Here is a 27597-nt window from a genome sequence, read left to right on the forward strand (position 1 = left end):
CCTCAGTTTCTCTATATAAAAATTGGAATAATATATCATAATGCTGAGGCTAGATAATGTTTGTAAAATACTATGAACATAACAATCACTATAAATATTATGTATTTAATTACATTAATTTGTGACAAGTACAATGGAACTAATATAGTTAGGGCATTGTCTGGAGAAAATATTGTCTAAGGGTCCACTAAAAAAATGATTTAGCAATGCCACCCAAAGCTTCCTATGCTGATATGACAATCTTGTGTTCATTTGGACTGCCACTCAGTTGCTCAAGATGATTCTGAAATCCAGATGGCAAAAATCTTGCATTTTGGGATATCCAAATGTCACTATACCCAGAATATTTACTTTACTTTGGTTCTGAGCTCTTCCATACCAGAAAACGTTGGTGGGTGGAGCTCATAGGAGAAAGAGAGGGCTTATGAGAAAAGATTAAAAGAACTAAATGCATATAGCTTGGGAAAGGAATGATTGTGGTGGAGGATCAAATCAGCCTATAGATATGTGATGCATGTAAACATGAAAAATGGAGAAGAACTATCTAGGATCTTACAAGTGGGTATAATGAGTAATAGATTAAATGACCAACAAAGAAAAAGAGGCTGAATGAGGAAAAGCTTCCTGACAATGAGATCTGTTAGATTATGAAATAGTCTTCCAAGAGAAGCCCTGTGATTTGGGAAATGTAATTCTTGACTCTTAGAACCTCTGAATGGATGATACTTCTCCATTAATGTTGTGTTGCCACTGACAGATATAAACTTGCTCTGTTAGGCTTACATTTTCAAATGTGCATGTGCAGACTATATGGGCCTGATCCTGTGCTGTTGAAATCAATGGGAGCTTTACCATTGACTTTAATGGACTTAGGATCAGACCGTGCATATAAATCAGGTACTTGCATGTGCACCTGGTCAGTTAGACTCAAATGTAGATGCATAGACAATTACTTGATTTGCATGCACATTTGAATGTGTAAAGTAGGTGCACAATTCCACATGCATTTGTATGTGCAGCTTTGAAACTTTGGGCTCTAGTCTTTACCACATCTGTATGGAAACTGCTTATAGGGAATGTTGCAGTAAGTGTCAAGAATATTGAAGTGTGTGTAGATGTCTTAAACAGAAACTGATAAAACATGGTAAATTACCACAATGATTCAAGAACTTTCATTCCCTAACAAAGCAAATGTTAGGTACCAGAGAATTGGTGATCTTGCTGTTTCCCCATTGTTCATCAAAACAACATTTGGACATTTTGCTACTCATAAATTGCATTGTTTCACTGCTAATTCCGTGTTTGGTTGAAACCGGTTCCAACAGCTAATCTGAAAGAATAGTACTGGATTAAAAATTCTGCACAAGTTTTCGCTGACAGTAAACCTACTTACCATTTGCTGCATTTACTTGGACTGCTGTCCAGGATTTTCTGTAAATAATTGGTAAGACTGAAAAACGATTTTGATTTGAATGATCCCAAACAAGACATTACGAATCACTGAAGGCAATAATTGTATAAAGGTCAAAAAGAGATGTTTTTTTGCAAAATACTATGTTTGGTCTGGGGAACAAAATTCCTGGAGATAGAAAATGGACTGACAGCCAGGTATTTCAATATGTCTTTTCTGAGTGTACTTTTTTATAAACTATTCAAAGTATACTGCTTGTGTGTAATGCAGGCACATACAACAAATATACATCTGTGCAAGAAGATCATCAAAACAAGTAGAATTAATGGCCAAGCGTGGATAGAGAGGGCAAAGAAATGTGCTGCTTAGAGTGAGGCAATGAAATAAATAACTGCTAAGAAACCTTTTTGAAACTGTACAGAATCCAACCATCTGCTCTGTTCCCAAGAGCTAACAGTTTGGAAATGTGAATCTTCTGAATTTGGAAACAAGTTACATGGAAATTTGAGTTTCTTCATGTGAGTTAATCTATGAATAAATCAAAATATCCATTTATTATAGATACTTTCCTTGCATTATCTTCTTATTTGAATTTAATATTTATTATCTTATGAGGGCATGATTAAATCTATATCAATAGATATATAACTTGGACTTTGTGAGATATATCTAATTACTACTAAAGGGGAAAAAATAAATCACTTAGATCTGGAACAGTGATCACAATGGAAGTTTCTTTTACAAAGAATTTATGGAGACTTGAAGTCAGTAATACATTTTGAATAAATGCACTATTGACCAGTATTAAATTTCCATTGGCTTTATCTTGTTTTTTCTAAGCAACTGCTCATAAACTTTTTTTATATCTTGATTAGCATGGTGGTGCTACTTGCAAATCTATTCATAGAGCTATTAATCATTTGTGTTGTAATCTAAAGAAAGGAGTTGCACTTATTTGGTTGTTCCTTTCATTGTTTCTCTTAGAAAGCATAAATTACAACTGACAGGGTCTCTTTGTCCCTTGCTTTTTCTGTTTCTTTTCCACCAATACGTTTAATATTTTGAACAGAGATTAGGTAAGGCATCACCAAGGTAGTCTTAGTTCTGATCTGCGCGTCATTTAACTCTACAATAAACCAACGAGAAAAAAAAGACAACGGTTCTGATTGGTTTAGATACAGCAGACTTCCAGTGTCTCTTTAATTCCTGTTCTAACGTTTTGCAACTGAATAGCAGAATGTAAGCATTGGTTGTGTTTGTTTGTTTTTAGGGCCAAATTCATCCTTCATGTAACTCCAGTATGCTTACACCAAAGATAAATATGGCCCTAAGACTCTGCTTTAACGAGTGATTTTTCCTCCTCTCCCCTTTAACTTCAGTTCTAATTCTTCCCAGCCTCAAAGTTTATCTAAACTACCAAAAAAAAAAAAAAAAAAAAAAAAAAGAAAAAAACCCAGTGTGTGCTGCTGAGCTCAGTTTATCTGCAAGTGTAAACAAGGAAAACATCGGTGCTGTAGTACTACTGTGGTGCGGGGGCATATAAATACCAGAATAAACAGGTAGAAGGACAGACTGCATTCAGCACTGTTTGAGAACCCATTGTTAAAACCTGCTCAGAACACTGACAGTAAAAACCTTTGAAGGGGTTTGAGGAAGGAGTTGAAGTTGAGGGAAGTTACGGTTGACTGTCTACCATCTCAGCAAATTGGTTGGATGTTCTATGCAACAGTGTATACATGAAGAAAGAGTTGGATTTAATGGGGGAGGGGAAGGAAGGAAGCAAATCTTATGTAGGTTTTTTTGGGGTGGGGGGAATGATGCAGACTAAAGGGCTGGGAGAAGTCAGTTTTTGAAGTTGCTTTTTATTGCTAATTGCTTCCAGCAATTTATTTTTCAAGAACCATATATAAATTAAGGTATTGGCCCTCAGTATAGGTACTTCATTTCCACACACTTGAATGCGTGTTCTAGGTGGATCCATTTATATAGGGCAGAGAGAGTATGTGTCTATGAGCATTATAAACATTTGCTTCTATAGGAACACTGCATGAAGTAGTCTGATAAGCACAGAGAGCATCTGAATTCTAAGTATGATCAGCCTTGATTGACTGAAAGGGTCTATTCCCTTGACTTCTATCAAGTAAACCGATTGTGCCCTTAGGACCTGAGGGCATGGAATCCTCTACCGACGCTGTGAAGAAGTAGTGGGGACACTCTGTGGCTGGTACAGTAGTGTGAGGGTTGCAGTAGCCCTGGCATTTTCTGCACTCTCCCCTTGGCAGATTGCATGTGTTGGTCACTAAAAGCAAATCCACTCACTCCTCCTGCACAAAAAGGAACAAACAAACCTTTGACAACCTGCATGGGTTAGCAGCATGAGATCCCATCGTGAAGTGGGATTCCAGTGGTTCTGCCAAGTCTTCCACAGCACTGGGCCATCATTTTTGCTGTGGATCTGCTGTCAGCAAGAATATCAAAACATGCCACCAACCATTGCTGTCCCCACAAAGGTTGGTAACTCTGTAGTTAAGGTATGGACAAGCTCCTTCCATCCTTCATTTTCAATTTGAATTATGGAATGGTGCAACCCTTAATGTTGGTATATTTTACATATTTCAAAATGTATTTGTATTCCTGCTTGTCAGATACAGAAATGCCTGACAAGAAATACCATAGAAAAGAGTTTTGGGAGAGAACTGATGCACTGATGCTGCACAAAATACAACAATATGCATGTATATAGCACACTTTATCCCAAGTGAAATAGGTAAGTATATCATTATTTCCATTGTACATGTAAATAAATAGAGGCACATGGAACTAAAACTCCTGGGTCCTATTAATAGTCCCTGCTTTAATCACTGAACACACTGCTACAGCCTTCATATTCTTGGGTTCTGGTGTCATTGTTATGCAGTGGGACAAAAAAGAGACTCTGAATTTCCCCCCAAAATGGAACCCAGGTCCCAGTTAAGGTATTAAGCATGTGCCTAACTTTAAGCATGTGCTTAAGTTAGGTAGGTGCCAAAGTACACTGTTGAGGCCTAAGGATGCAGCCACTCACTTGACAGTACTTCCTCTATACCCAAGGGTTCAGAACAAGATTTTAGAGAAGTGGACCAGATTCTCAACTGGAATAAATTGGCAGAACTCCAATGGAGTTACACTGATTTATACCAGTTGAGAATCTGGCCTATCGTGTACCTTTGCCCTATGTTACTACAAAGGGGTGCTCAAGAATAAACTGGAATTAGGACTTCCCTTGCATTCTTAAATGCTTTTTGAGAAATAAAAATAAAAAATGAAGCCATACATGGTAGGAAAACATGCTTATGCCTAATCCATTGGAGAAATTGTTATAAAACAACTCACCCTTAAGGCAATACTGCCCTGTTATTTTGCTAAGGTTAGGGAGACCTTGGGTTATCTTCTCTGTCGGTGCCAGTCACAAACAGGCTTCACTTACTCATCAAAGTTGTCATAAGTATTCTGAGCTCTGTTTTAGTGACTTGGCATAATGTGCTTATTTTAGCTGGACCTTTCCCACCTCTTTTAAATGTGTAAATCCTTCCACTGCATTCCAGATGTGTATCTGGATTCACAGACAAAATGCCAGATGGCTCAGAGTTCTCATAAATTTTATAGGGGACAGGGGTGACTTGCTACTTTTTCATCTACAATTTTATATTTAAAGATGGATCTGCTTTAAGATGTATTCTACGAACCTATATATCAGACTAATTCCTTGGCTCCCAGTTAGCATATTTAAAAGTAGTCATTTCTGATTCATTCAGTGACTTTTAGATCCTTTCTCTATGAAATAAATTTACTAATTTAAAATGTCAGAGTGAAAAGGATGAAATCAAACTGCAACATGTTACCTAAAGTAAAAACAAAAAGCATATACTAAAGTGCCAAATACCAATAAAATTTCTATATAATTCTTTTAGCTACTCTAAGTATATCTCCCTGTACATCTGAGACTTTTAAAATGTCGTATATACCAGATCTGAAAGATGTTACTGATATCCAGTTCTATATGAACTTTTATTCACCAGAATCTTGGCTAAGGCTAGCTGCACAGGGATATTTTATGACCTTATACAGCTTGATGATTTACATTCAGTTTTGTCTTAGCAGCCTGGTAATAAATTTTAACAGAACCCGTGTACTACCTAGTACTTCATTTTAGTCCATTTCCATCCAGGAGGGGTGCAAGGTGAGACTAAATAGTAGGAGAAGAGTTACTATAGAAAGTGGAATGATAGCTGCCCAGTTATTTATGACACTATTAAAAGGCACAGACACTAGTTGTTGTTTTTCCTACCAAGAATTCAAGCATAGAGCTAGATCATTATTGTAGCCTTTATCAGATGCCTCAACAAAGTGAAAGAACTCTCTCAGTGATGATACAATTAAAGTTAGTAATCAAGAAATTTAGGAGGGGAAAATGTAAGACAATGAAATAAACCCAGGCTGGTTGAAAAGCATTTATATGAACTAGAAGTCTTATCAAACACTGAGAATACTTTTTTTCAAAAGAGGGAGACTTGAACACTGTGTTTCCTACAGGTGCAGAGTAAGTAACTTTTTTTCCCTTCTCCACAAAGTTGAATTTGGGGTCAGAAGTTCTAATTGTAACCTCAGACTGGAATTCCAGATGGTGTGTTCGGGACTAGCAGCAAGTCTCAGTTCATCAATTTCATGTGCTGGAGTATGTGCTCTGGCTGTGGCCCTGACTCCATTCCCAATGTGGCATTAATGCAGAACAAATTGAGACATATCCTCTATATAATTAGTTCCAGAATTTCAAAGATTTACGGTAAAATAATAGCGTAAACTCCCCAAATCTGTCTTATTTTGCCGTCCACAGAACATGGGAACACTTTCCTGTGGCATATTTACTGTAGTGCTGTACAGCACTGACACGGGACCAAGTGAGGGAAGAAATGGAGCTGCCGCAAACTTCTTGTCGGTTGCTGATACTGGTGAACGCAACCTTCCATAAAGTCCAACCCGGTCTCCTAGCAGTTCACGAGGGGCTAGGTCAGCGCCTTGCTGTGAATCGGCTCCCGAGCAAGACCAAGCAGCACAGAAAACAAGAAGGCAGAAGAATCCCGCCACCGAACAAGAGGGAAATTCGAATGCAATAGTAGGCAATGGATTTCTGCGGTCGAAAGGAAGGTGCGGAACGGGCTGTAGCACTGGGATCGGGCCGATGCAGACGGGTCTGTCATGAGGACAGGCATTCCTTCTAATGGAATAAATAGCCAGAGAAGTGACTCTCTCGGGCACCCCCAAGCGCGGGGACACTAGATCTGACAAACCAGGGGTGATGTGTGGTTCCCTTACACTGTTCAGGATTGGAGTGTGTGTGTGTAAAAAGAGTTGTGTGCTTGCGGTACGCATTTTAAACACTAGTTAATCCGTAAATTCCCGCACCCGCCTTTGCAGGAGGCCAACGCGGGAAGCGCACCGGTTTGAGATTTTCAAAGCAACGTGCAGAGAAGATTTAAGGAAATCCCGTGCACGCTGCTGAAAATCTCCATCACACGCCTCCGAAGGTTCCAGAGTGTATGGCTGAGTAGCTTTGCTCCCTCTCCTCCCGCCGGGACTGCAGGGTGATTATCGTTGTACCCCGAGACATGCAGCTCTTACAGACCAGAGCGCTGCACCGGTTCTGCCCCTGGGGCGCGGCACATGCATGAATTAAGCGTTATTGGTTCCGTTTCATTTTTCATTGGCCAGCGTCTTGGGATTCCAAAGGCTCCGCAGTCCAATTGCCTGCCTGCTCTGGGATCTAATAACGCATGCTTTGGTCCTGCTTTGAGGCCACAGGGAGGTCACGGGCACTATTTATTACTTGGTTAAGTTCCTTCACTAAGGAGTACACGAATCTTGACAGATAGCTGGTTCCTTGTCTGTTTTTACAGTTGTACATTGCTTGTAAGGTTACAGAGGAAGCAGGGTAGAGACCGGCTGAAAGTGCTTCTAATTCCCTGGTGCCGATGAGCTAACAGAATCCAGCCATACTTTCCTTCGATGTTGATGACAGCATGCCAAAGTTTAAAGAAGGAGTTTGGGGGGAGAGGGAATCCCTTTCCCGCAGAGCACACTCCGTTTGATCTCACAATAATATATACATATCATATGTACTGGAGATTCGTTTTATCAAACATTCCTTTACACGGTTGTTTCCTGCCCTCGCAAAGTCGCTCTTCCTCCCCCCCAGCTTCCCTGCGTAGCCGCTGGTCGCAGCGTGAACCTAAGGCTTCCTTTCAGTTGGATGGTCAGGGAGCTCTCGTCCACCACCCCAGGGTGGCAACGGCCCCTGATTTCGCCTCTCCAGAATCTCCAACTGAGGAAGCTGTTCTCTCCTCTGCACGGCACTGAAAACCCTGCTCTCCTGATCCCAAGCTAACGACACTAACACACCCTCCCGTTAGGCTTCAGGCTGTGTCCTAGGTCTGCACCTTTTGTGGCGATTAGAACTGCTCCCAGCACTGGTCTCTAACCCTCATGCCAGGGCAGGGCTGGTGTCCGCGTTCTGAGATCAATCGGCTGCCCGTGGATCCAAAGGGGAGCACACGGGGAAGGCACTGCCCGTGTGGACAGAACAAGAGCTGGGTCCAGCCGCTCTTGGGCCGGAGCGCGCCATTCGTTGTAAGCAGCGCTCTCCATTGAGAGGAATGGTACGCTTGGGCCAGGGGTCCGGCTTGCGGAACGTGTGCTCGGGTGGGGATGGAATAAGGAGCCCTACCCGGAGGGACCGGCTGGCAGGAGCTCTATGCGTCCTGCTGCTCCCTTTAGACCTAATAGTTCTATGTAGCTGAGACTAGAGGCTGACAGGGAAGGGGCAAGGGTAGGGAACCGGCTCTGTTTCCCCGCCGGTTTCAGTGAAATTGATCCATGAACTACGAAGAAAATAGTAATCTGCTGGCGGGGGCTGGGAGCTCTGAGTTTCCCACTGCGCAGCCGAGAGCGAATCCGATTATTTGTTTGCAAGGAAGGAACATGTTACAGAGAAGGCTCCTCTCCAAACGCAGAAGCTCACATTTGAAATCTGTCTTCCCGCTCCACATTTGTCTGAGAATCCTCTTCTTCGCCCAGTAACTGTCGGATCCTCTCCCTCGAGGCTGAGGGCCCGATCCTGCATTCCTAGTGCATCCCAGCCTTGTAGCTGGTGTATTTGTAAATAGCAAGCGTGACTGTTTTGTTGTAACTTCCGCTGCAGGCGCATTTTAAACTCCAAATAAATAAACGTGGCTTCAGCGCGACACTGAGGCTCACGAGGAATGCAGGATCGGGCCCGCTGTGATTAATTCTCTGCCTCTCTCAGCCTCTTTGCTCCCTGCACCCTGGACTCCTGGAGATGGTTCACAGCTTTGTTTCTGCTGCTCTTGGCACTTAAATAATCAAACCCTGATCAGCTCCCTGAGTGAAAGGAGACAGATCCCTCTGTTTGCACTGAACCGCGTGAACAAAGATCGGGATTGTTGGGAATTTATCTCTGTTTAAGTCATTCTCCCCCACCCCCAAGCCATGAGCGGATCATTTATGGTGCTTAGTAAAGCGTAATAAGAATTCTCAGCCCATTAATTGGTGGGATGGAAGGCAGAAAAATAAGAGGGAAAAACGTAGAAAGGGTCAACACTGCAGCAATGTGTAAAGGTGGTTCCCAAAGCCCATTTTGCCAGGGATCTAGAGGGAATCTCTGCATCAGAGTGCTGGGATAATAAACGCTTCTGAATATTATTAAAGAACTTTTGCAATTAATTATTAAAAAGTTGGAAGAGATATTAAACCTGCTTCGGGGGTTAAACCCATTTCTCAGTATGGGAGGGCTGGATGAGACCCAAAGTGGGAGGGGGGGCACTTAGATTATCCCACATCTGTCTGTTGGGGCTCTCACACCTTCCTCTGAGGCATCTGCTCATGGCCACCGTCAGAGAGACCTGACACTGGATGACCGCAGATCTGATCTGGTCTGGCAATTCCTATGTTCCTGTCTTTTGTTTTGAGGCCCAGGGACCAGAATTCTGACCTGTTAAATGTTGGGTAACTCTGTGACTTAAGTGGGGTTCCTCCTGATTTACACTGGTGTGAGATTAGAATCGGGCCTCCGTCCAATATTTTAAAAATGGGACAGATGGAGATACAGCTATATTTAAAGGTTCTTTTTGAAATAGGGTAGGTCCCTGGCTTTGCTCCTTAGATCTGAAAATGAACTTGGGAAGGGCTCGTTTCCTTCAACACACATACATACGCACTGGAATCGCTTTAACTCTGGAAGAAGAGGGCTCTGAGCTCAATGGATTTGGATGCATGTACTAACCCCTTCCTGAGTTATCGGCCACGCTTCTGACCTTGACATTTAGCTCTTATTTGAAAACAACTCCAACAATAAAGTGCTTCTATTGCAGGGGTATTTTTAACCTGGTGCCCTGTTGAATGTGAGGAAATGGATGCAAAAAGTGGGGATGGCCAATTACCAGGGCTCTCTGTGATCTTCCTGCTGACTTTTTCCCTTCATAATTGACAAGGGCGGACTAGTTGACCGGCAAATAGAGTTCCACCAAATCTTTTATTGATTTCTTTGCTCGACCCAGTAGTATAGACAAATATAGAAGTCTCCAATTTTATATTTATTTGTGGCTTTGCCCCGTAGGATCTTCTCAGGTGGCAGTCGCTGGGCATCGCTGTTGGGAAGTGCACGCCCCTGAATCTGGCTCTTTAAAGAAACCTGTTAAAAGCGATGGATTGATCGATTCAGGAATGTATGTGTCCTCCTAGCCTATAGCCAGTCTATGTATGCTTAGCATTTCTGCTAGGGTCAGGTGAAACTCTCGTAAAGACGGTATGTAACCTGTGTCAGTTACAGCACGTATCACACACGGGCAAGGAACATTTCAACACCTATCTCACCTACCTCCACATTTATCTGTAATAAGACACAGTTTTAACAAATTAAACTCGGTTTTGGGGGTACAAATTGACTTGTTTCCCTTCCCTCACCCCGTCAGTCCTTATTCTCAGCTGGAGCTGGTGTATTGGGTATAAAGACAGAACCTGCTGGAATTTATTTGCTCCTTGTTTTGGTTTAAAGTTTGCTGTTTGTTTGATTCTATCCACTTTGTGTTCAGCTGAGAGAGGGGAAGCTTTGGAAGTGCTTTCTTAAGTCTTCCTGACAGTCTGAATAATACAGTCCTCCCTAATGAGGAAATTACCTTTTCTGTTCAGTAATACTTCTGGTTACTTAAACAAAGCAAACAATTTACTAAAGAATAAGATAGTCCACTTTTAGAAGACTTTGCCTTTGTGTTAAGAGATCCCTAAAATACTTGGTATAACAGTTCAAAGATGTTCATTTCCACGTATATATTGTAGTGTTCAGTACTAGAGGTTAATTATATTATAAAGCACTTATCAACTGCTGAAACAAACAAATTCAATAACAACTGTAGCCAGCAGAATATTTATCTTTCAGTGGCTCAAAAACGCGACTCGAGCTATAGGAATAAAAACAGATGACTATAGCTTTGTCAGTACTAGGTTAATTTGTACCACATTAGGAAGTGGGAGAGGGAACAGAAATAAAAATACAAACCAATCAATGTAATCGAAGGTTGAATCACCTCGATTCCCTTGAAAGAATGGGTTCTAATTTCATAAGCAATTTTCTGGAAGCAATACCAAACAGAGTTCTCCTTAGTTTCATCCTCACTTAACAATAAATCCGCAAACCTGGGCGATCTTTGATTATTGCAACAGCAACATTTCTCTGATTGCCTTTGGGTTAAAATCTGTTTCCTTTTAGAGTAGTAAGACCAATTTACATATTCAACCAGTGATTTGCTTCAACGTTATTTCTCAAAATCATGTAGTTTAATCACTTAACTACAAAACTTTTAGCTGTGTTAATTATTTAAGGGAGAAAACAAATTCAGACCCTGATACTTAAATACGGTGATTAGCATTGATTCTTTTCTTATTTTAAAACATAAAATCGGAGTTGATAATGCTTTGTGACAACTTCTGATGCTGTGTGGGGAAAGGATTACAGTGAAAATTGCTATGTAGACTATGACAAATTCGGTTTTACAGAAAAATGCTAGTTACAGTTCGTTGAGATTTAAAGATCTTTTATTTTTACGTACCCAAAGCGGAAGGTTTCAGGGTGAGGTTCGAGTGTGACTGCTGCATTTTGTTTAATATTCTACATGTCCCGTAGATAATTTTATGTTATGCAGGTTGAATCATGCCTGGTGGGGAAAAAATACAAAGTACACCGACCGAGTGATTTGGAATGTTTCGCTTCTCGTGGAATATGCATGCAATATCAAAATGTAAAGACATGTAAAGGGCGTGTAATATCAAAATATACCATCGAGGAACTATCAGAACCCTGTTTATATGAGGCGTTGGAAGCGTCTTTCAGAAGCAGATGATTTATTAGTAACTTTGAAAAAAGGAGGTAGCCGAACAGGAGCCCCTATTTCGTGTTTGGAAAGAGTGTCATTGCTTTAAAAAACCGAACCAACTACCACCACTTTATTGGCTGAGCAGGACAGAGAACGCCAAGGAGACAAACTGCTGTGAGAGCTGAAGATGGGTTTGTATCGGTGTCTTTCCCTGCTGTAAGTGTCCGTTGTCTGCAGGCAAAATCCCATCCCGTGGGAGAAACTGTCGCTTGTCCCGGGAGCTCGATCTCTAGAGGGAGAGGGTTGGAAGGAAATTTCACACGGACCAGAGTCAGTGGGTGTTTCCAGCCAAGGCTTTCTAATGAGCCCCCTCCACTGTAAGGACCTGATCTAAAGCCCCTTGAAGACAATGGTGATGCTCCCCATTGATTGGAGTGGGCTGTGGATCAGGCCCTAATTGCTCATCGCCCTGCAGTTTGTTTGGATTCCATTCAGCACGATTCATTGCCATGATGAGCATCTAACCAGGAGCTAAAGCGTAGGGTAGCAGAGCAGGCGGCTGGGGACACCTGGCTAGTGCAGGTGCTAACCTCAGCCGCGCGCCGGACGCCCAGCCAGGGCCTTTGCGCTAGCCCAGAGTGTGCACTAACGTGGCTCGCCTCTCTGCGAGCCCTGGGACAATGTCAAGGGGAAGGGCGGGTGCGCTGAGTTTTAATGGGGGTTTCCCGGGTGCCACTTTGGCAGCGCCAATAGAAGCTGCCCCCAGGCCCTGCTTTGCAGAGGATGCTGGTCTCCCGGGCAAACAGGGTCTAGCCGCGCGTGGAAGAAGGGCTGGTGAGGCGGGGGGAAGTGCCCGGCGATTCCTTTGGAAGCAAAGATTCCATCAGCCCCTGTTGTTTATTGTGTAGGGTTCTACAGCAGCCTGCCTGGCTGAGTCCTTTCGGTGGGATTGTGTGTTTCATTTAAATACCAGTTCGCTGCGTAGAATTGGGGACATCTTTTTAAAGAGACTGAATCCCCTATATCTCAGCACACTAACGTATCACTGGCCAGCCAACTAAAGTCCCTTCCTGTGTGACTCTGCCCTTTGCCTTCCTTGTGATTCTCTTCCATACCTCTGGTCCTCTCCAGTTTGAGCCTTTGAAGAGATTCGTACAGAGATCTCGGTACTCTGGTACCCTAAGGAGCCCTGTCACACTGGCTGCCGCAGGAGGGAAGCTCTTGATGTCTCCCCAATGTCCGGGCAATTAATTCCTCCCCCAGCTCCGCAAAACGGCCACAAAAGATCAGGCCAATTAGGCATTACCCTGCCAGGTAATGAATGATCTTATTACTCTTATGTCTTCATCTCACTTACTAGAGTGAATTCCCCCTGCCCGTCCTTAGAGTTTCCACTTGCCCACAGGTGCCCGTAAAAGGAGTATTTAATTCCTCTTGGGACCTTTAGCAACGAGAGATTTGCAATGAAAAGACGCATTTTCCGCCTCTTTAAAACGGTGCCTTTCATTCATGCTTCTGGCCAGGAAAAGCTCTTTCCCCCCTTCCCCGGATTGCCTGTAATAGATCCCCCTCCCCGATCCCAATTGTGCCAATAACTGTTCCGCATGCAAGCCGCTCGTATCTGAAATCGTTTAGCTTGTACTTACTGACCACCTGGAGCCATCTAATAACCTGCCTGCTGCGGACTCTCGCTCAAGGCAAAGGCAAGCCCGAGGGCTGTTAGGGTCAGTGGCGTTTGCACCAAGGGGTGGGAGTAACGTGGAGGGAGAGAAAGATTCTCCTCGCGCCCCGCCAGCCCCCTCCCTCCAGTGCTTTGGGTCTGGCTTGGCTCAGCAGAGCAGGCTGAGCTTGGATGAATGGAGCATCAGAGCCCCTGGCTCCTCCTCCCGTGCAAGCCCAGCTATTTGAGCTTTGGGAACTTGAGGGCGGCCAGGCAGCATCCGAGGTAGGGAGTTCCAGGCGGCTCGCGCGCCCCGCTGCTCTCCCCAGCCCGCCGCGGGCCGCTCTCCCGGTGCTGTCGGAGTAAGGGGTGAACCTGGAGAATAACCTTGCCCTGGCGCTGCTGCCGGCTCCCGCAGGGCTGGACCCGGGGACTTGTGTTCCGGAGCAAGCTTCCCCCAAGGGGCTGAGCTCGGCAGCCTGGTGCCTGCAGCCGGAGCCGGGCTCTGGCTTGGCAGGCAGGGGGCAGGTCGCCTGGAATAAGTGCGGCCCGGGGGGGGACTGGCTCCCCGGCAGGAGGAAAGTTTGCGACCAGATGGGCTCCGACGTGCGAGATCTCAACGCCCTGCTCCCCCCCGTGTCCTCCCTGCCGGGCAACAGCAACTGCGCCATGCCGGTGAGCAGCGCCGCACAGTGGGCGCCGGTCCTGGACTTCCCCCCGGGGGCGTCCTACGGCTCGCTGGCCCCGCACTCCTTCATCAAGCAGGAGCCCAGCTGGAACGCCTCGGACCCCCACGAGGAGCAGTGCCTGAGCGCCTTCACCGTCCACTTCTCCGGCCAGTTCACCGGCACCGCCGGCGCCTGCCGCTACGGACCCTTCGGAGCCCCCCCGCCCAGCCAGGCGCCCTCCGGCCAGGCTCGGATGTTCCCCAACGGCGCCTATCTGCCCAACTGCTTGGAGAGCCAGCAAGCCATCCGCAACCAGGGTAAGGCCAGCTTGAGCCCGGGGAATGGTTTATGGGGCTCTCCCTCTTCTTGCAACAATCCCGACAGGCTTGTAAACAGAACTGTATCTTGGCTGTTCCCCGCCAGACAGCAGCTGGGTAATCTAACACCCGAGCCCTTTCCCAAGCGTGTCCTCTTCCCCGTGCAACTCACTAGACAACCAAGATCAGTCCCCCCCCTTCTTAAACTGGACCAATGACTTTTGGGACCAACGTCTCTAGACCCAGCTCTGGCAGCCACATCTCTGCAGGGATTTCCATTGCACGCCGCTGTTAAACTGGGATGGCCACTCACTCAGGCTTTCTTTAAAATAGTGTACGAATTGGCATTGCTATTCTATTCGCTCTTAAACTGAGTTCTCACTCAGCTTCTGTAGTGAAGGTGGGTGGTTCACTCCTGTTGTTTGGCGAGACCAGGAAACTTGCTCCTTGCAGAGTTTTGTTTCAAAGTGGGACTGGCTTCAAGACAGTCAAATGTCGGTGGGGTTACTCTCAAGGTGATCTAGAGCGTTTACTTCCAACATATCTAGTATAAGGTGGGGAATTATCTTTAATAGTTAATGGATCATCGTAAATAAATCACTCCCGTTAGAATATATTTTTAATCTGAAACCCTCTGTTTGTTAAACTAACGTTTTGAAGCAGTGAAATAACACGCCCACTTTTCCCTCTCCACTAAACAGGTAATTGTGGCATCTCCCATTGGAAGATATTTTAAAAAACAAAACCCGAGCTAACCAAACAATGGGATGACATTTAGATACTCTCTGAATCTGGTGTTAGAATGTATTTTCCCAGGAAGGGAATAACAGAGAAACTACTATTTCAGTAGCCATTAAATTTACACCCATTAAATTACCAGGAAAATCCATTAGCATAAATCCAAGCAATCCCTAAATGTGGACACGTAGTTATAATCTAACCATTTTCCTTCCATTTGCTGTAATTTAAACATTTGCAGATGTAACCGGGGAAGGGGGAAAATACCAAGCAGCATATAATGAAGCACTGCGTTTAAGGTTCAGTTTTTACCCCGTTTGAAAGAAATAAGTGCGTCGTTTTTATTCCATGTGCAACACTTTCCTGGGTCATCTGAAAGCTTGCAATGGCTCCTTGATTAAGGGTTTGCTGTTTAGAAATGCCTCATGTAATCAGCTACTAATTAATTATCTTAAATGCATTAAGATATAAGGTTTAATTATCTTAAACCTAAAACTGGAAAAATATAAGTATAGATCTATTGAGACCAACCCTTGCTTGAATATGAGATTTTAAGATAAATTAAATTAGGGTGATCGGGGTTTTTTTTAATCAGACGGGAAGAGACCTTCAGGCAGGTTGCATTATCTTTTATCAAAGATATGTTCTATTCTTTTTAAGAGGAGGGCAACAAATCCTTTCTACGCAAAGGTGTTCTGGGTGCCTTACACCAGATCGGTTGCAATTCGGGCATATATATATATATGTGTATATATATATCTATATACACACACACATGACAACCTCAAGAGCATGGTTTCTTCTGTGGAATAAGTGCAATATTCACATAGTTGAATTGCTTACCTTCCAAAAAAGAAAAGGAGGACTTGTGGCATCTGAGAGACTAACAAATTTATTTGAGCATAAGCTTTCGTGAGCTACTGCTCACTTCCCTGGATGAAAGCTCATGCTCAAATAAATTTGTTAGTCTAAGGTGCCACAAGTACTCCTTTTCTTTTTGCGAATACAGATTAACACGGCTGCTATTCCTGTTACCTTCTAAAGTGCCTCATTGCAGTGCATATTGATAACTCGCCATCCCGATAAAGAAACTGGGCTTTTATTAGTATTTGAATTGCGTCGTGGGTTGTAGACTAGGCATTGAGGAGAAAAAGCTAAGAATATGTAGGAAAAATAAAGTATTTGAGCTTCATGATTTAATACTCAATTACTGTAGCATTTACTTCAGCAATGCAGTCCTTGAAACCAAAATGCTCGTTGATTCGAAGGCAGTAGTAGATGTAAAGTGTCTCTAAGCAGCGTTCATTTACTTGGTTCCAAACGTCGTTCAAACGCCTTATTATTGAAAAACGATTACTTTTGGAGAACTATTAGAATTGTGTATGGAGGGGGAGATGTTTCAGATTTATTTGACACTTGGGCGTGTGTGAGCGCGGGAGGATGTCTTACTGATATTTTAAAATTTATTTTTATTATTTTAATACACAGATTTCTGGGCAGTGGAGTAGCTGGGGGGTATCAGGATATCTTGCATTCTCCAACATGTTAGGTAAAACGTACGCCTTCCACGATTGCAAACTAAAGAGCATTCGCCTTTCCAAATACCTGCTCTGTGTTTTTTTGTGTTTTTTTTTTTTTTCAGTTTGTGTGCACCTAGGCTGATGTTGGATTTCTAATGGTTAGCCGTTTTTCGAATAACCTAATGTCTCAGGAGAAGTTCTTCTATGTTTGCTTAAACGCTTAAAATGTATATGTGCAGTATTCCTGGGGCCTTCCAGCAAGAATTAAACAATCAGAAACAACAGCGAGGATTAGGAGAAGCAGACCGCTTCAAGACACAGACAAGGGCAGCATATATAGTAAATGTTTTAAATATCAGTTTGCAGTGACCATCAGAACTGAGCTGCAGTCTACATTTTGCTCAGAATAAGAGTAATTCCGTTTTTAATAATTCAACACCAGATACTGCTACCTTTATATTTTTCTGCGACTACACATTCAGTCATTCTCGGTTAGATTTTCTATCTGTATACTTAAAAGTATCTGTTCTCCCCACGATGATCTACAGTGTCAGATGGGAAGGAAATTTTGGTTCCACCGACATTAAGATAATTTTAAATGTTAATGTGTGTCTGGCGGTGGTGAAAGGAATGCAATTGGTCAGATCGATTCCCCCTAATCGATTCTTAGAGAATATTAGCCAAAATAAACTTATTTTCCTCACCATTTTGATTTAAACTAGCATAAGGAATTCTTTAAATGAGAGAGATTGGTTTAACTTTCCCAAAGAACAGTCTTCCCTGTTCCTTTGGCTGGACCTGGGTATTACTGCAGGCAAACCTGGTAGCTTATCTCTAGGGGAAAATATAGTTCGCTCTGGGAGCAAATTGTCTTTTAATAAATAGACAGCAAAATTGTCCAAAACTAGAGGTGAACCAGATCCAATCACACTGTAAGTGGATCAGCTAAAACCATCACTTTATGACACATGCAGGTATGCGATACCTCCAGCATTTCGATCGAGCTTCACGCAATCGGTTGTCTACATATTTTGACATTTACAAACGCATCGCACTCCCCCTCACTTGCTTTTGTTCAGAATGGAGAAGACCAGACTCGGACTGATCAAAAACTGAATTGAAAGAGCTTCCAGAATGGCCCTATTAACCTAGGTCTTAGGGGCTGGGGGTAAATGGGTGGTATCTACTACCATGGTCTACTAATCCTCTGTATGTCTCCTACCTGTTCTTTCTCCGTATTAAAATGCCTACCTGCCAACTTTCGCTAAATTTAGGCTTTCTGAAGATCGACTCTGATCTCTAAACCGTTGGAGAGATTTCCCCGGTGGGGCGCCCAGGCCGTAAATATTTGGTTTCAAGACACACATGCTTGTGCCATATTTTGATACACCTCCCGATATAGCGCCCAGTACAGTGACAGTCCCAAAATAGTAACGGGTACGAGCATCTTCTCCACTAAGCAAAAATATTTACAGCACACAACGCTTCCTTTGGGCCTCAAGGAATTTGGTAAGATCGCAAACAGTATTTTAGGGCTGGATAAAATGTTCTTGCTTTGAATCAGTCAAGGTTGCACTTTGCCTTTTCAGACCGTGGGAAAGACGCTACCTTGGCTCAGCAATCACTTTTTTGCCAAGTGTTGGGGGGGAAATAAGGCTTTGAAACTTCTGCCCATTTTCTCTTCTGGCTTCCCCTGTCCTTTCATCCAGCTGGATTCCTCCAACAATTGGATTCCTTCAGAAGATCGCATGCTCCAACAGATGCGCAACTTTCAATTATTTTCAGCACATTTTAATCAGCCCTGCCTCTGATAAGGTCCTAATTAAAGAGACCTTGCTATCAGGAGGCTTGTTCAGAACTCAACTCTCTTATCACATTCCTGAAGCTTTGGGTCAGGCAACACCGGAAAATGCGGCCAAAACATCATTCTGCTCGGAGCAGAGTTTCGAAGGCCACCAAATGTCTGCATCAGGCCAAAAGTAACTAAGAAAGTGTTAGTGTTTTAGAACGCTGAAAAGAAACAAGGAGGGGGGAAGAAAAAAATCCTTGAGTCTGTGAAGGAGATAAGAGGGCGAGAAACAGCTGTACCATGGAAGTCCATGGGGTACCCGTGCTGTCATCGCTGCCAAAGGGGCCCAGCATGCTCTGGAAGAGAAAGGAGCCATGGGGGTGGGATACAAAGACTGGGTTGTTCTGGAGAAATGCGGCTCGGTGTTTAATGGAAGCCCGGGCCAAAGGGCTGATTCAGAACGACTTCCAGGGCAGAATAATCCAGATCTTTGCTATTTTGTAGCTTCCTCCTTTCATCTCCGTGACGGAACTCCATAGTCCGATAATTTATTATAAAATGGAGGCATGGGACTAGTGCTACTCCAGCGCCACAGTGTTTTCTGTAATCTCCATCTTCTGCCTCCCACTGATATGTCTTCCCGAGCTCCTTTAAATAAAGCCAGTGTAACCTCACTGGAAAATCTCTGTCGTAACAAGTGACCACAGCACTGTCGGGGCAAGGATTGTTTTCTGATGTACCTGTACAGCGCCTAGCACAAGGGGGTTCCAAGCCAGAGTGAGGTTTTGGGCTGCGGGGGGAGGGGGGGTTATGGAATATACATGTAAGAATGGTGATAAAGAGATTCGTAGAGGCCAATGTCCAACTGTGTGTTTCGTCAAAACGGTTCCCCAAAGGAGGTCCGAGCTAGACTAATAAGGGTTAGAAGAAAATGTGATCTTTATAAAGAAGCTGAGCTCGCGGTCCAAGGAAGATTTAAGGTTTGTATTTGCTCTCAAAAGAGCTGCGCTGACATCTTTGGGTTTTGAGGTAAATGCTGATGAGCTGAGAAGCCTCAAAGATAATATTACTTTGTAATTACTTTTTTAGCTGAAGTTGTTTAGCTGGCTCCAAGTAATTAATGAAAGTTGGTGTCCAAACGCCTGATTTACGATTGGGTGTCGGCCTCGGGTCAGCAGAGGTGATCCCTTTCCATCTGAATCTCCTCGGTGAAAACTATAAGGCTTATTATTTTGGCCAGCAATTTTCGCTTTAAAGTAGGAGTTTATTTTTCATTTAACATTCCACCTTTTTATTGCAGACTCTTCGGAAAGCTGTTCTTTAAAAAAAAAAAAAGATTAAAGGGTAACTTTAAAACTGGAAATGGCAGATGAGAACACACAGCAGATGGGAATCTTCCTCTTTAAGATGAGCAACAATTAATGAAAACATCCTTTTTATGACTGAAACCGATCTGTCCTCTTTAAACAGGAACGAGACTTCCGATTTTCCATTCTTCATAGTGCTCTGACTGGCTTGGCTCCTGACCCGGAGCTGCACTGTGCCAATGGCCATTCCTCCCGCCCGGGCACAGCACCCTCTTTGGCCCATTCCCCCCTTTCAGGACCTCTCCAGAGGTGACCTTCTCAGCAAAGGCTTTGATATTTTTTTTTAACTGAACTCTCCCGGTCAGATAATGTATTGTCCTAGCCTCAATGCCTCTCTCTTCTAGGCTGCTGTGAAATGGCACGAGTGAGGCTGCAATGGGGAGAGCGAGTTATGGGGCAAAACCCCACCATTTCCGATGCTCAATGCAGAGGGGGCTGCACCAGAGTAGAGCAGCAATCGGAGAATAGACGCAAACAGCACCAAGGGGGAGGCTTTAACTAGACCCACGGCCATAAATAGAGAGCGAACTATTTTGGTAACCCGCTCTTCGGGTTATCGGAGCTCACTTTGATGGCTATCTTGGCAGAAGGGAGCCATTGGGAGCTCAAGCCCTTGGGAGAGCGTAGGCTTCAGTTTTCGACGCCTGCTTGGAGACAGTTCGCAGGAAGCTGCCTCACGAGAAAGTTCAAGGCTAGGCAACTAACTCCTGATTCTTCTGTTGTTCTTTTGGAAGGTTACAGCGCAGTGGCGTTTGATGGGACTCCAAGTTACGGCCACACTCCCTCTCACCACGCAGCGCAGTTTACAAACCACTCCTTCAAACATGAGGATCCCATCAGTCAACAGACCTCGCTAGGTAACGGTAGAGACCTTTCTGTAGCCGAAAAGGAGGGAGAAACAGCCAACACCTCCCGCGCAAAAAATAGCCTCTCTAGGGAATGGCCCCAGCAGTTACACGTTACCCGGGTTCTCCGTCCCCGAGGCCAGGGGTCCCATTATTAATGCATTGTTTTACTCTTGGCTGCTGCACAGCCTACCGAGCTGATTACACGGGTTACCTGAACCTGCGGGCTCCACATCGATGGGAGATACTTGAGATGTAATGAACTCCAGTGCCGCTTGGTTAGTGGTGCTAAAGGTGTTACATGGCTGGCGGGGATCTCGCTGTAAATCCACAGTGACTCGTAGCGGAGTTACTCCGGATTTACGCTGGTGCCAAAGGAGAGCAGAATCTGGCCGGTGCACACAAGTAAACTTGCTTTATGCAGGCCCAACACCCGTGTGTTTGAATTCTGATTATAGCTGCTTAATCCTGAATTCAACCAGCCAACGTATCTTGTATTGGAACTTTTCTTAACTTTCAAAGTAGCGCTCCCCTTCCCCATCCAGATTTCCAGTAAAAGGGCTGAGCATGGCCGTGGTTAACTCTCTGTGGTTTGTCTACAGGCGATCAACAGTACTCGGTACCTCCACCAGTGTACGGCTGTCACACCCCCACAGACAGCTGCACGGGCAGCCAGGCCCTGCTCCTGAGGACCCCCTATAACAGGTACCTCCACGCGGAAGCCTTTACTGTTCGCTTCCTCTTCCATTGCATTTAACCTTGCTTGTTGCACTGACAAGATTTTTGGCTGGTGTGTGTGATGTTTTTACTCCCTGGCAGACCACTCCTTGTATAGGGGAAATAAATTTTCTTTTCTTTTTGGTCTTCCCTCATGTTTTTATGCATTTTTCTGGTTTTGTCCTGATCACTGATTTTTTTTTTTAAATTTTTTTTTTAACGAGATATTTTCTGTTGTCTGGCGCACACGTTTCCCTCGGTTCTGAAGGTTCTGTGATGTAGATAACATGCCTGTCCCAGCTACTTGCTTTATTTGGATTGCTTCTCACTAGAGCGGGAACAACAATGAAGCCCTCATAGTGTGTTGAGCCTGGCTCTCCTTCCTGATCTATACTACTATATATTGTGGACTATATCGCCTTACAAACAGACACTTTGAAAGCAACGGTTTAGCAATCTCAAGGTGGATCCTGACAATGAATTTACTTGTCCGGTGTACGTACCATAGGAGCCATGCTAAGGGCTTTCTTCTTTTACATGAAGGGCCCCCCTCTACCCACCAGTGACTCGATGGCAGTTTTAACTGAGGGCCAGATTCTGTTCCCAGTGAAATTCAGTGAGATAGTTTTTGCCATTGAATTAAGTGGGAGTAGGGTTAGGCCCGGAGAAAGGATTGATCAGATTGAAGTGATTATGAGGGACCAGAGTCACAGGACACAATATGAATGCTTGAAAACTGAGGGCGGGGGGGGTGGAGAGTGTGGTGTATAACATATGTTGTCCTGGAATTTTCTGACACAAACATTGTAAGAAGGCTGCAAAACGGATTTATATAAATGTGCTTCTGTGGTAGTTTTTCTTACCAGCTGTGCGAAGCTGGTAAGAACGAAAACAGGCCAGATTAATGTTGATGCTGCTTTCCCTAAAACTACATTTCCTGGGGGTTGATTATCTTTAATACACCACTATCAATTCCATTTCCCCTTTCACGTGAGTTTACCATTACAGGTCCTGATCCCGCAATCGATAGTCTCTTTGACCCCTGGAGTAGTCCGCCTGCCCACTATCTACTGCAGGTGGGACGCTCCAAACTATGATCCAAAACCCCCATGCAACTTAACGGGAGGCTTTCAGCGACTTCATTTCAGTGGGCTCTGGTGCTGTGTTTCGGCCTGTTCTTAAAAGGGGTATGTGTATGGGTGTGAGACTAGCAGGTCATTTAGGAATGACAGAAATGTACAATGCATACGAAAGTAAATATCCATAACTCTGAAACCAGTTAATTTAAAAATTTCCCCACGAAGTGGCTTTGTATCGCAAATTAAACCCCCTTCTTGTGACTCCCAATGTTATGTGTTAAATATACACTTAAAAAGCAGAATCAGAAAATTAATACCCGCGTTGCTTGCCGCCAAAATATGGATCTCGTTTTCTGATCGTGTTAAGTGGCGTACATCTAGAATGGACCCTTTTCAATAGCTATTTCCCATTTTCTTCGTTTGGCATGGGGGGGGGTCAGTGTGTCTCCTTCAATTTTACAGTGTGTTTAGGAGTGAGAAAATAAGTTACCTAAAATTTATTCTTCAACTTTTTGTGAACTTGGAGCCAGTCCCATATCTCTGAGTTGCTAAGTAACCCGAGCACACAAAACAATGTGCCTTTGCAAAGGAAGTTGCAACTGACTCTTCTCATAGGCTGGTTAATCGCCTTTGATTAATCAACACTGGACATGGGACAACAAAATTCTGTCACTTCCAGAAGCCACTTCTCCAATTAACGTGAGTTGACGTCAAGGGAAAGAGGGAATGAGGTAATGAAGGAAGGAAAGAAGCCTATCCACATAGATTAGTTGTAGAATAATTGGCGGGGAGAATGCCTTCACTGAAACTGACAAAGATGGGTCATCTCTCAGGAAAATCTATAAATATGATTTGTAGAGAGGCCTCAAAAGGGGAAAATGTGTGGCTCTGCATAATTCGCGTGCAACTCAAGGCACAGATAAAGTGTTTTCTTTCTGAGCAGTTTTATTCATGTTTCGGTGCCTTATAAGATCGCCTTGCATTTTGCAGTTGGATTTCAGACAGCTCGGTGAAATCCTCTCGTTCTCTGTTCCATTTTGAACTCGTATCTATAACGGTAAATGCACAAATGGCCAGACTTTAACAGAAACTTAATTTTGTTGATGAATCGGGAGAACTCCATAAAACTTTATCTCGTCAGAACCCCAATAGCTAGACTAGTTCTTTAGAAACGATCGGTTCCTTTACAGATGGTGTGTCGGTCTCCCCAGCCAATCCATGGTGACCCTGGCAGGTCTGTTCTTTGGAGACTCACTCTAAATTATTCTAGATGTTGACACAAACCCTAACCCATAAAGCTACTTCACTGAATAAGAAACCACCTTCACCCTTGCAACAGCAGATACAAAGCTTCTGTTTTAAGCCCCTCTCGCCCTTGGCTGCAGAGTATAGCTTCAGCATTACTTCTAGCGATGGGATGTGAGCAAGCACAATCTAAATGATACTAACTTATTCCACGGCGGATGCACTCAGTTTTACAAGTGCACTAATTATGCTTAATGAAGCAAGCCCAGCACTTTGATATATGCATTCCAGTAGGAAAGTAAAGAACTGTTGCTTGTTCTAAATCTCTACCTTCCACCTTCCCAAAGATGGCTGTATAATAGGCATTTTTCATAAGCTTCGGTGACATTTTCCTTAATGAATAGAATAGGGCACAAACACTGCATCGCCAGTAACTTAAAATCTCTTGCTGTGAGTTTTGGAATTAGACCCTTACATTCATGGGTAGCTGAAACTCAATCTTTAACTCCCCCTATTACCGCTCGGCATTCTAGCATGCAGTCAATTTCTCCCTGACTAGCGGCTTGATCCGGCTCCCATTGAAGCCAATGAAAGTTGTAACACTGACTGACTGCAGTGGGCTAAGGATTAATCCCTTAAACTCTTTTGGAGCTAGCATCATATGTATGTATAACTCTACCAGAACGTTTACACACGTCAGAACAAAAACGTTAATACTCCGGTTTCTCAACACTTTGTAGTGGGTATACTGACAGATCTTTAAAGCGTCGGCTCTCCAACATTTGATTATAATAGGGAGCCTCTCCTAAAATAGAGGATGGGATGCTATACTAGTCGTCTTTCGGTACCTTCAGCACTTGGAACGATAAAACCTCCTAATGAGACCACAGTTTGACGTAATCCACCTGGATACAGTTCTTGTCCTTAGCAGCCATCTGCTGTAAATAGGCATATGTAGAGACTATTCTCTCACCACTTAGGCACCAATTATAAACGACACTTGGAAACAAGTTGTTTGTTTGAAGCCTAGATAGAAAGTTGAGCTTCAATTTTGGCTTTAATGCGCATTCCAGAACACCCCTTGTCTGAAAAATTACAATACAGTGGTGATCAGAATAAACCCAAAGTTCACTTGCTGATGTGGTGGTAGTATCCTCTTGGATCACCAGGTTCATCCCAGTGAGTGTGTCAGATCATCTAATCTCTTTTTCTCTGAGTGCTAGAAACAGGAAAACTGGTGCCCTGTTTGAAGGCCGGTTGGCCTGTAGGCAGTACAGAGGGTAGGAAACATGGACTGGAATTTATGAAGAACATATCTCAGAAACAAGAGTATTTTTCATGTTAGTTCCTTAGTTCCTCCACGGAAGATGGTAGAGGAGCGGCTAGGGAGAACACAGATGGTAGAGATTAGTACAGATGCAAGGAACATATTTAACTAAGTCTTGGCCCAGGGGTTCTCCAACTTGGCATTCTGTGGATCGCTCTTTGAGAGATCCTCTCGTGGGCCACTAGGACCTGCTCTGCAAAATATTCAATCCTTCACGTCTCCAGGAAGGGCTTATGGGACGCTTGGTGACCCATGGACCACAGTTTGATAGCCATTGTCTTCATTCCTGTTCGGAGAGCCGATCCCTTTTCTTCTCACTCCACCCCATGCATAACTAAAACAAGACGGACAAAATCTAAGGGCGTCCAAATTGGTGTAATTTACACCTTCTTCTGGCCTTCTCCATTTGTATGTTGCACCAACTTGGGCTGCTTAGACGGACTTAGCCTGCAGTCAGTAATATGGTCCCTTCCTTACACACATCACCTCTGAATTTGACCACTGAGTCCCACTGGAGGAACCAGCTTCCATAGACTTCAACTTCATCCCCGCAGAAAATCAGGCCAGGGATTTAGGTTTGACCGTGTGTATTTAGGTGCCTAACTTTAGGTCCACTCATTTTGGTGAAAATGCCTAACTTGATCGGTCTCTGGATGTTTTCAGATGTTCATGTGCATCTTCCTACACAGCTGTAGTTCGTGGAGGAAAAGCCTCCTTATGCACAACAGGCAAGCTAGAGTGGCAAAAAGGTACCAAAATCCTGAGATAAAGGAGAGAATTTCCTACAAAGTCTCTCTCTGAGTGTTTATGAAATCTCCATAAAGGATGTCTACACTGGAAAATTACATTGTGTTAAAACAAGTATTAACACAGTGTTAAGCACCACGTGGTGCTTGATTTAGACCAGGATTGCTGTGTTTAACATCTGGTCTTGGGTAGCCCTATGCTGGACTAGGATTAATCCCAGCCGGTTGATGCCAGGCAGTATTTGTGTTGCTGTTTCATAGAGGTGTTGACATTCGTTAACACGCGTAATTTTGCAGTGTAGACAAGGCATTGTTTTGCCTTAGGAGATGATCCACAGAGTATTCCGGAAGGCGAGCAGTACAGTAATGCTCCCCCTTTATTAGCAGGCTAACCCTATTAATCCTCTTCTTTTCCTCAGTCCGTTTAGAGGTTGCTTAACACACAGTGTGCATACATATTAGTGTTTCCTTTTGTTTGTTTAAAAGTGGAGGAAGGAGGGGGAATCGAGCGCAACAGCCAATGGGTGGCACTAGAGGTATAGGAGCGGCCGGCCTGTTATACTGGGTGCATCTAGCTCAGAATCCTGTCTCCGTCAGTAGCCCGTCCTAAATGCTTCATAGGAAGGTGTAAGAAACCTTGTAGAGGACGTTTATGCAATAAATTGCCCCTAAGGAAAAGCTTCCTCCTGGTCTCCATAAGCTTAAAGTTGGCTCTATGCTTTCAGAAAAGGGGCTTATATCCCTTCTAGCTGTTTTTGTATCTTGTTTAATGTAACTTTTTATTGTTCTCACTATCATACAAATGTCAAATCCTTTCAGAACCCTACAAAGGTATCCTTGTGGCAATGAGTTCCACGGGACAAGTGTAAATGTTGTGTTTGTAAAAAGAAAGCAAGGCTTTAAACTGTTTTGATCTCTGAAAGCAGAGAGGCATCAACCATCATTTCACAGCCACCAGCAGTCACTCAGGCTTCTTATTGCTCTGATCAGTGTCTGAATCCTATAACAAATTTGGTGTAAAATTCATAACGATGCCTTTAACAGGTTAACAATACATTTACAGAACTCCGGAGTTCTACATACACTGCAGTAATTCACCAAATACTGCTCTTAAGAAGATTTCCAAGTCTAGCTAGCTAGTAGCAACCAATTTGTCCATAAGAAAGAAAGGCAGTAAGGAGAAAATATGCAAGCAAGTCTAAGACTGAAGACCTTTCCATTGTTTTGCCCTGGTAAAAGAGACAGTAAGAAAGGCGATAACTTGAAATAAATATTCAAGAGCCCATAATTCTTATAATGGAAGCAACAGTATCTCTGAAATCTCCATTTCTGGCAACTACTTGTTCTCTCTCATAACACAGGCACCGCATCTGCCAAGAGATACTGTGTCCCTTGTTGATGGCTAGTTATTGATGGCAAAGCTATGCAGTCTGCAAGCGTGCATTGAAAGGCCAGTATTTGTGAGTCCATTAAAATGGTGATGTGAACTTTTCTACCTCATGCTGTTTAATGTAGTAAACATGTTTAATGTTGAAAATTTACTGTGAGTCACACTTGCAAAGACTTTAAGAGTGGAGGAGTTTCAGTTCAGATTATAGCTCTTTCTGTGCAGAGGTCAAGAACTCAGTAATACTGCTGTGCAGGCCAAAACAAACTCTATATGATCTACTACTGGTTTCCTTTAAAGTTCCTCTTTCGCTCAGGGTTGACTTCCTTTTATTTCACTCCAACTTACATTAATCCTCCT

At 43.7% G+C, this 27597-nt stretch overlaps 1 protein-coding gene and 2 long non-coding RNA genes across 11 annotated transcripts in view; 2 read left to right on the forward strand and 1 right to left on the reverse strand.

The window, feature by feature from the left end:
• LOC311522047 overlaps positions 1-7529 on the forward strand; it is a 73586-nt gene extending 66057 nt beyond the window's left edge. Inside the window, exon 3 of the long non-coding RNA XR_014712046.1 lies at positions 6285-7529. This is a non-coding gene — a long non-coding RNA (uncharacterized lncRNA). The remainder of the gene's footprint in view (positions 1-6284) is intronic.
• Positions 1-13635, reverse strand: part of LOC311522045 — an 82896-nt gene extending 69261 nt beyond the window's left edge. For 4 of the 6 annotated variants that reach the window (XR_014712040.1, XR_014712041.1, XR_014712042.1 and 1 more), the window contains exons 1-2: positions 13479-13617; positions 11569-11673 (exon numbers count right to left, since the gene is read on the reverse strand). This is a non-coding gene — a long non-coding RNA (uncharacterized lncRNA). Of the gene's footprint in view, positions 1-9976; positions 10155-11568; positions 11674-13478 lie in introns of those variants that run through there. The other 2 variants (XR_014712045.1, XR_014712044.1) reach the window with 2 other exon arrangements.
• Positions 13636-13765: 130 nt separating this feature from the next.
• WT1 (WT1 transcription factor) overlaps positions 13766-27597 on the forward strand; it is a 48826-nt gene continuing 34994 nt past the window's right edge. For 3 of the 4 annotated variants that reach the window (XM_084630886.1, XM_084630887.1, XM_084630885.1), the window contains exons 1-3: positions 13768-14477; positions 20626-20748; positions 21339-21441. In XM_084630886.1, coding sequence (XP_084487012.1) covers positions 14087-14477; positions 20626-20748; positions 21339-21441 — 617 coding nt within the window. In that variant the 5' untranslated portion in view covers positions 13768-14086. Of the gene's footprint in view, positions 14478-20625; positions 20749-21338; positions 21442-27597 lie in introns of all 4 variants that reach the window. The other variant, XM_084630888.1, reaches the window with a different exon arrangement.

Source organism: Lepidochelys olivacea, assembly GCF_965140295.1.
Source record: "Lepidochelys olivacea isolate rLepOli2 genome assembly, chromosome: 6".
In the NCBI taxonomy this organism is placed as follows: Eukaryota; Metazoa; Chordata; order Testudines; family Cheloniidae; genus Lepidochelys; species Lepidochelys olivacea.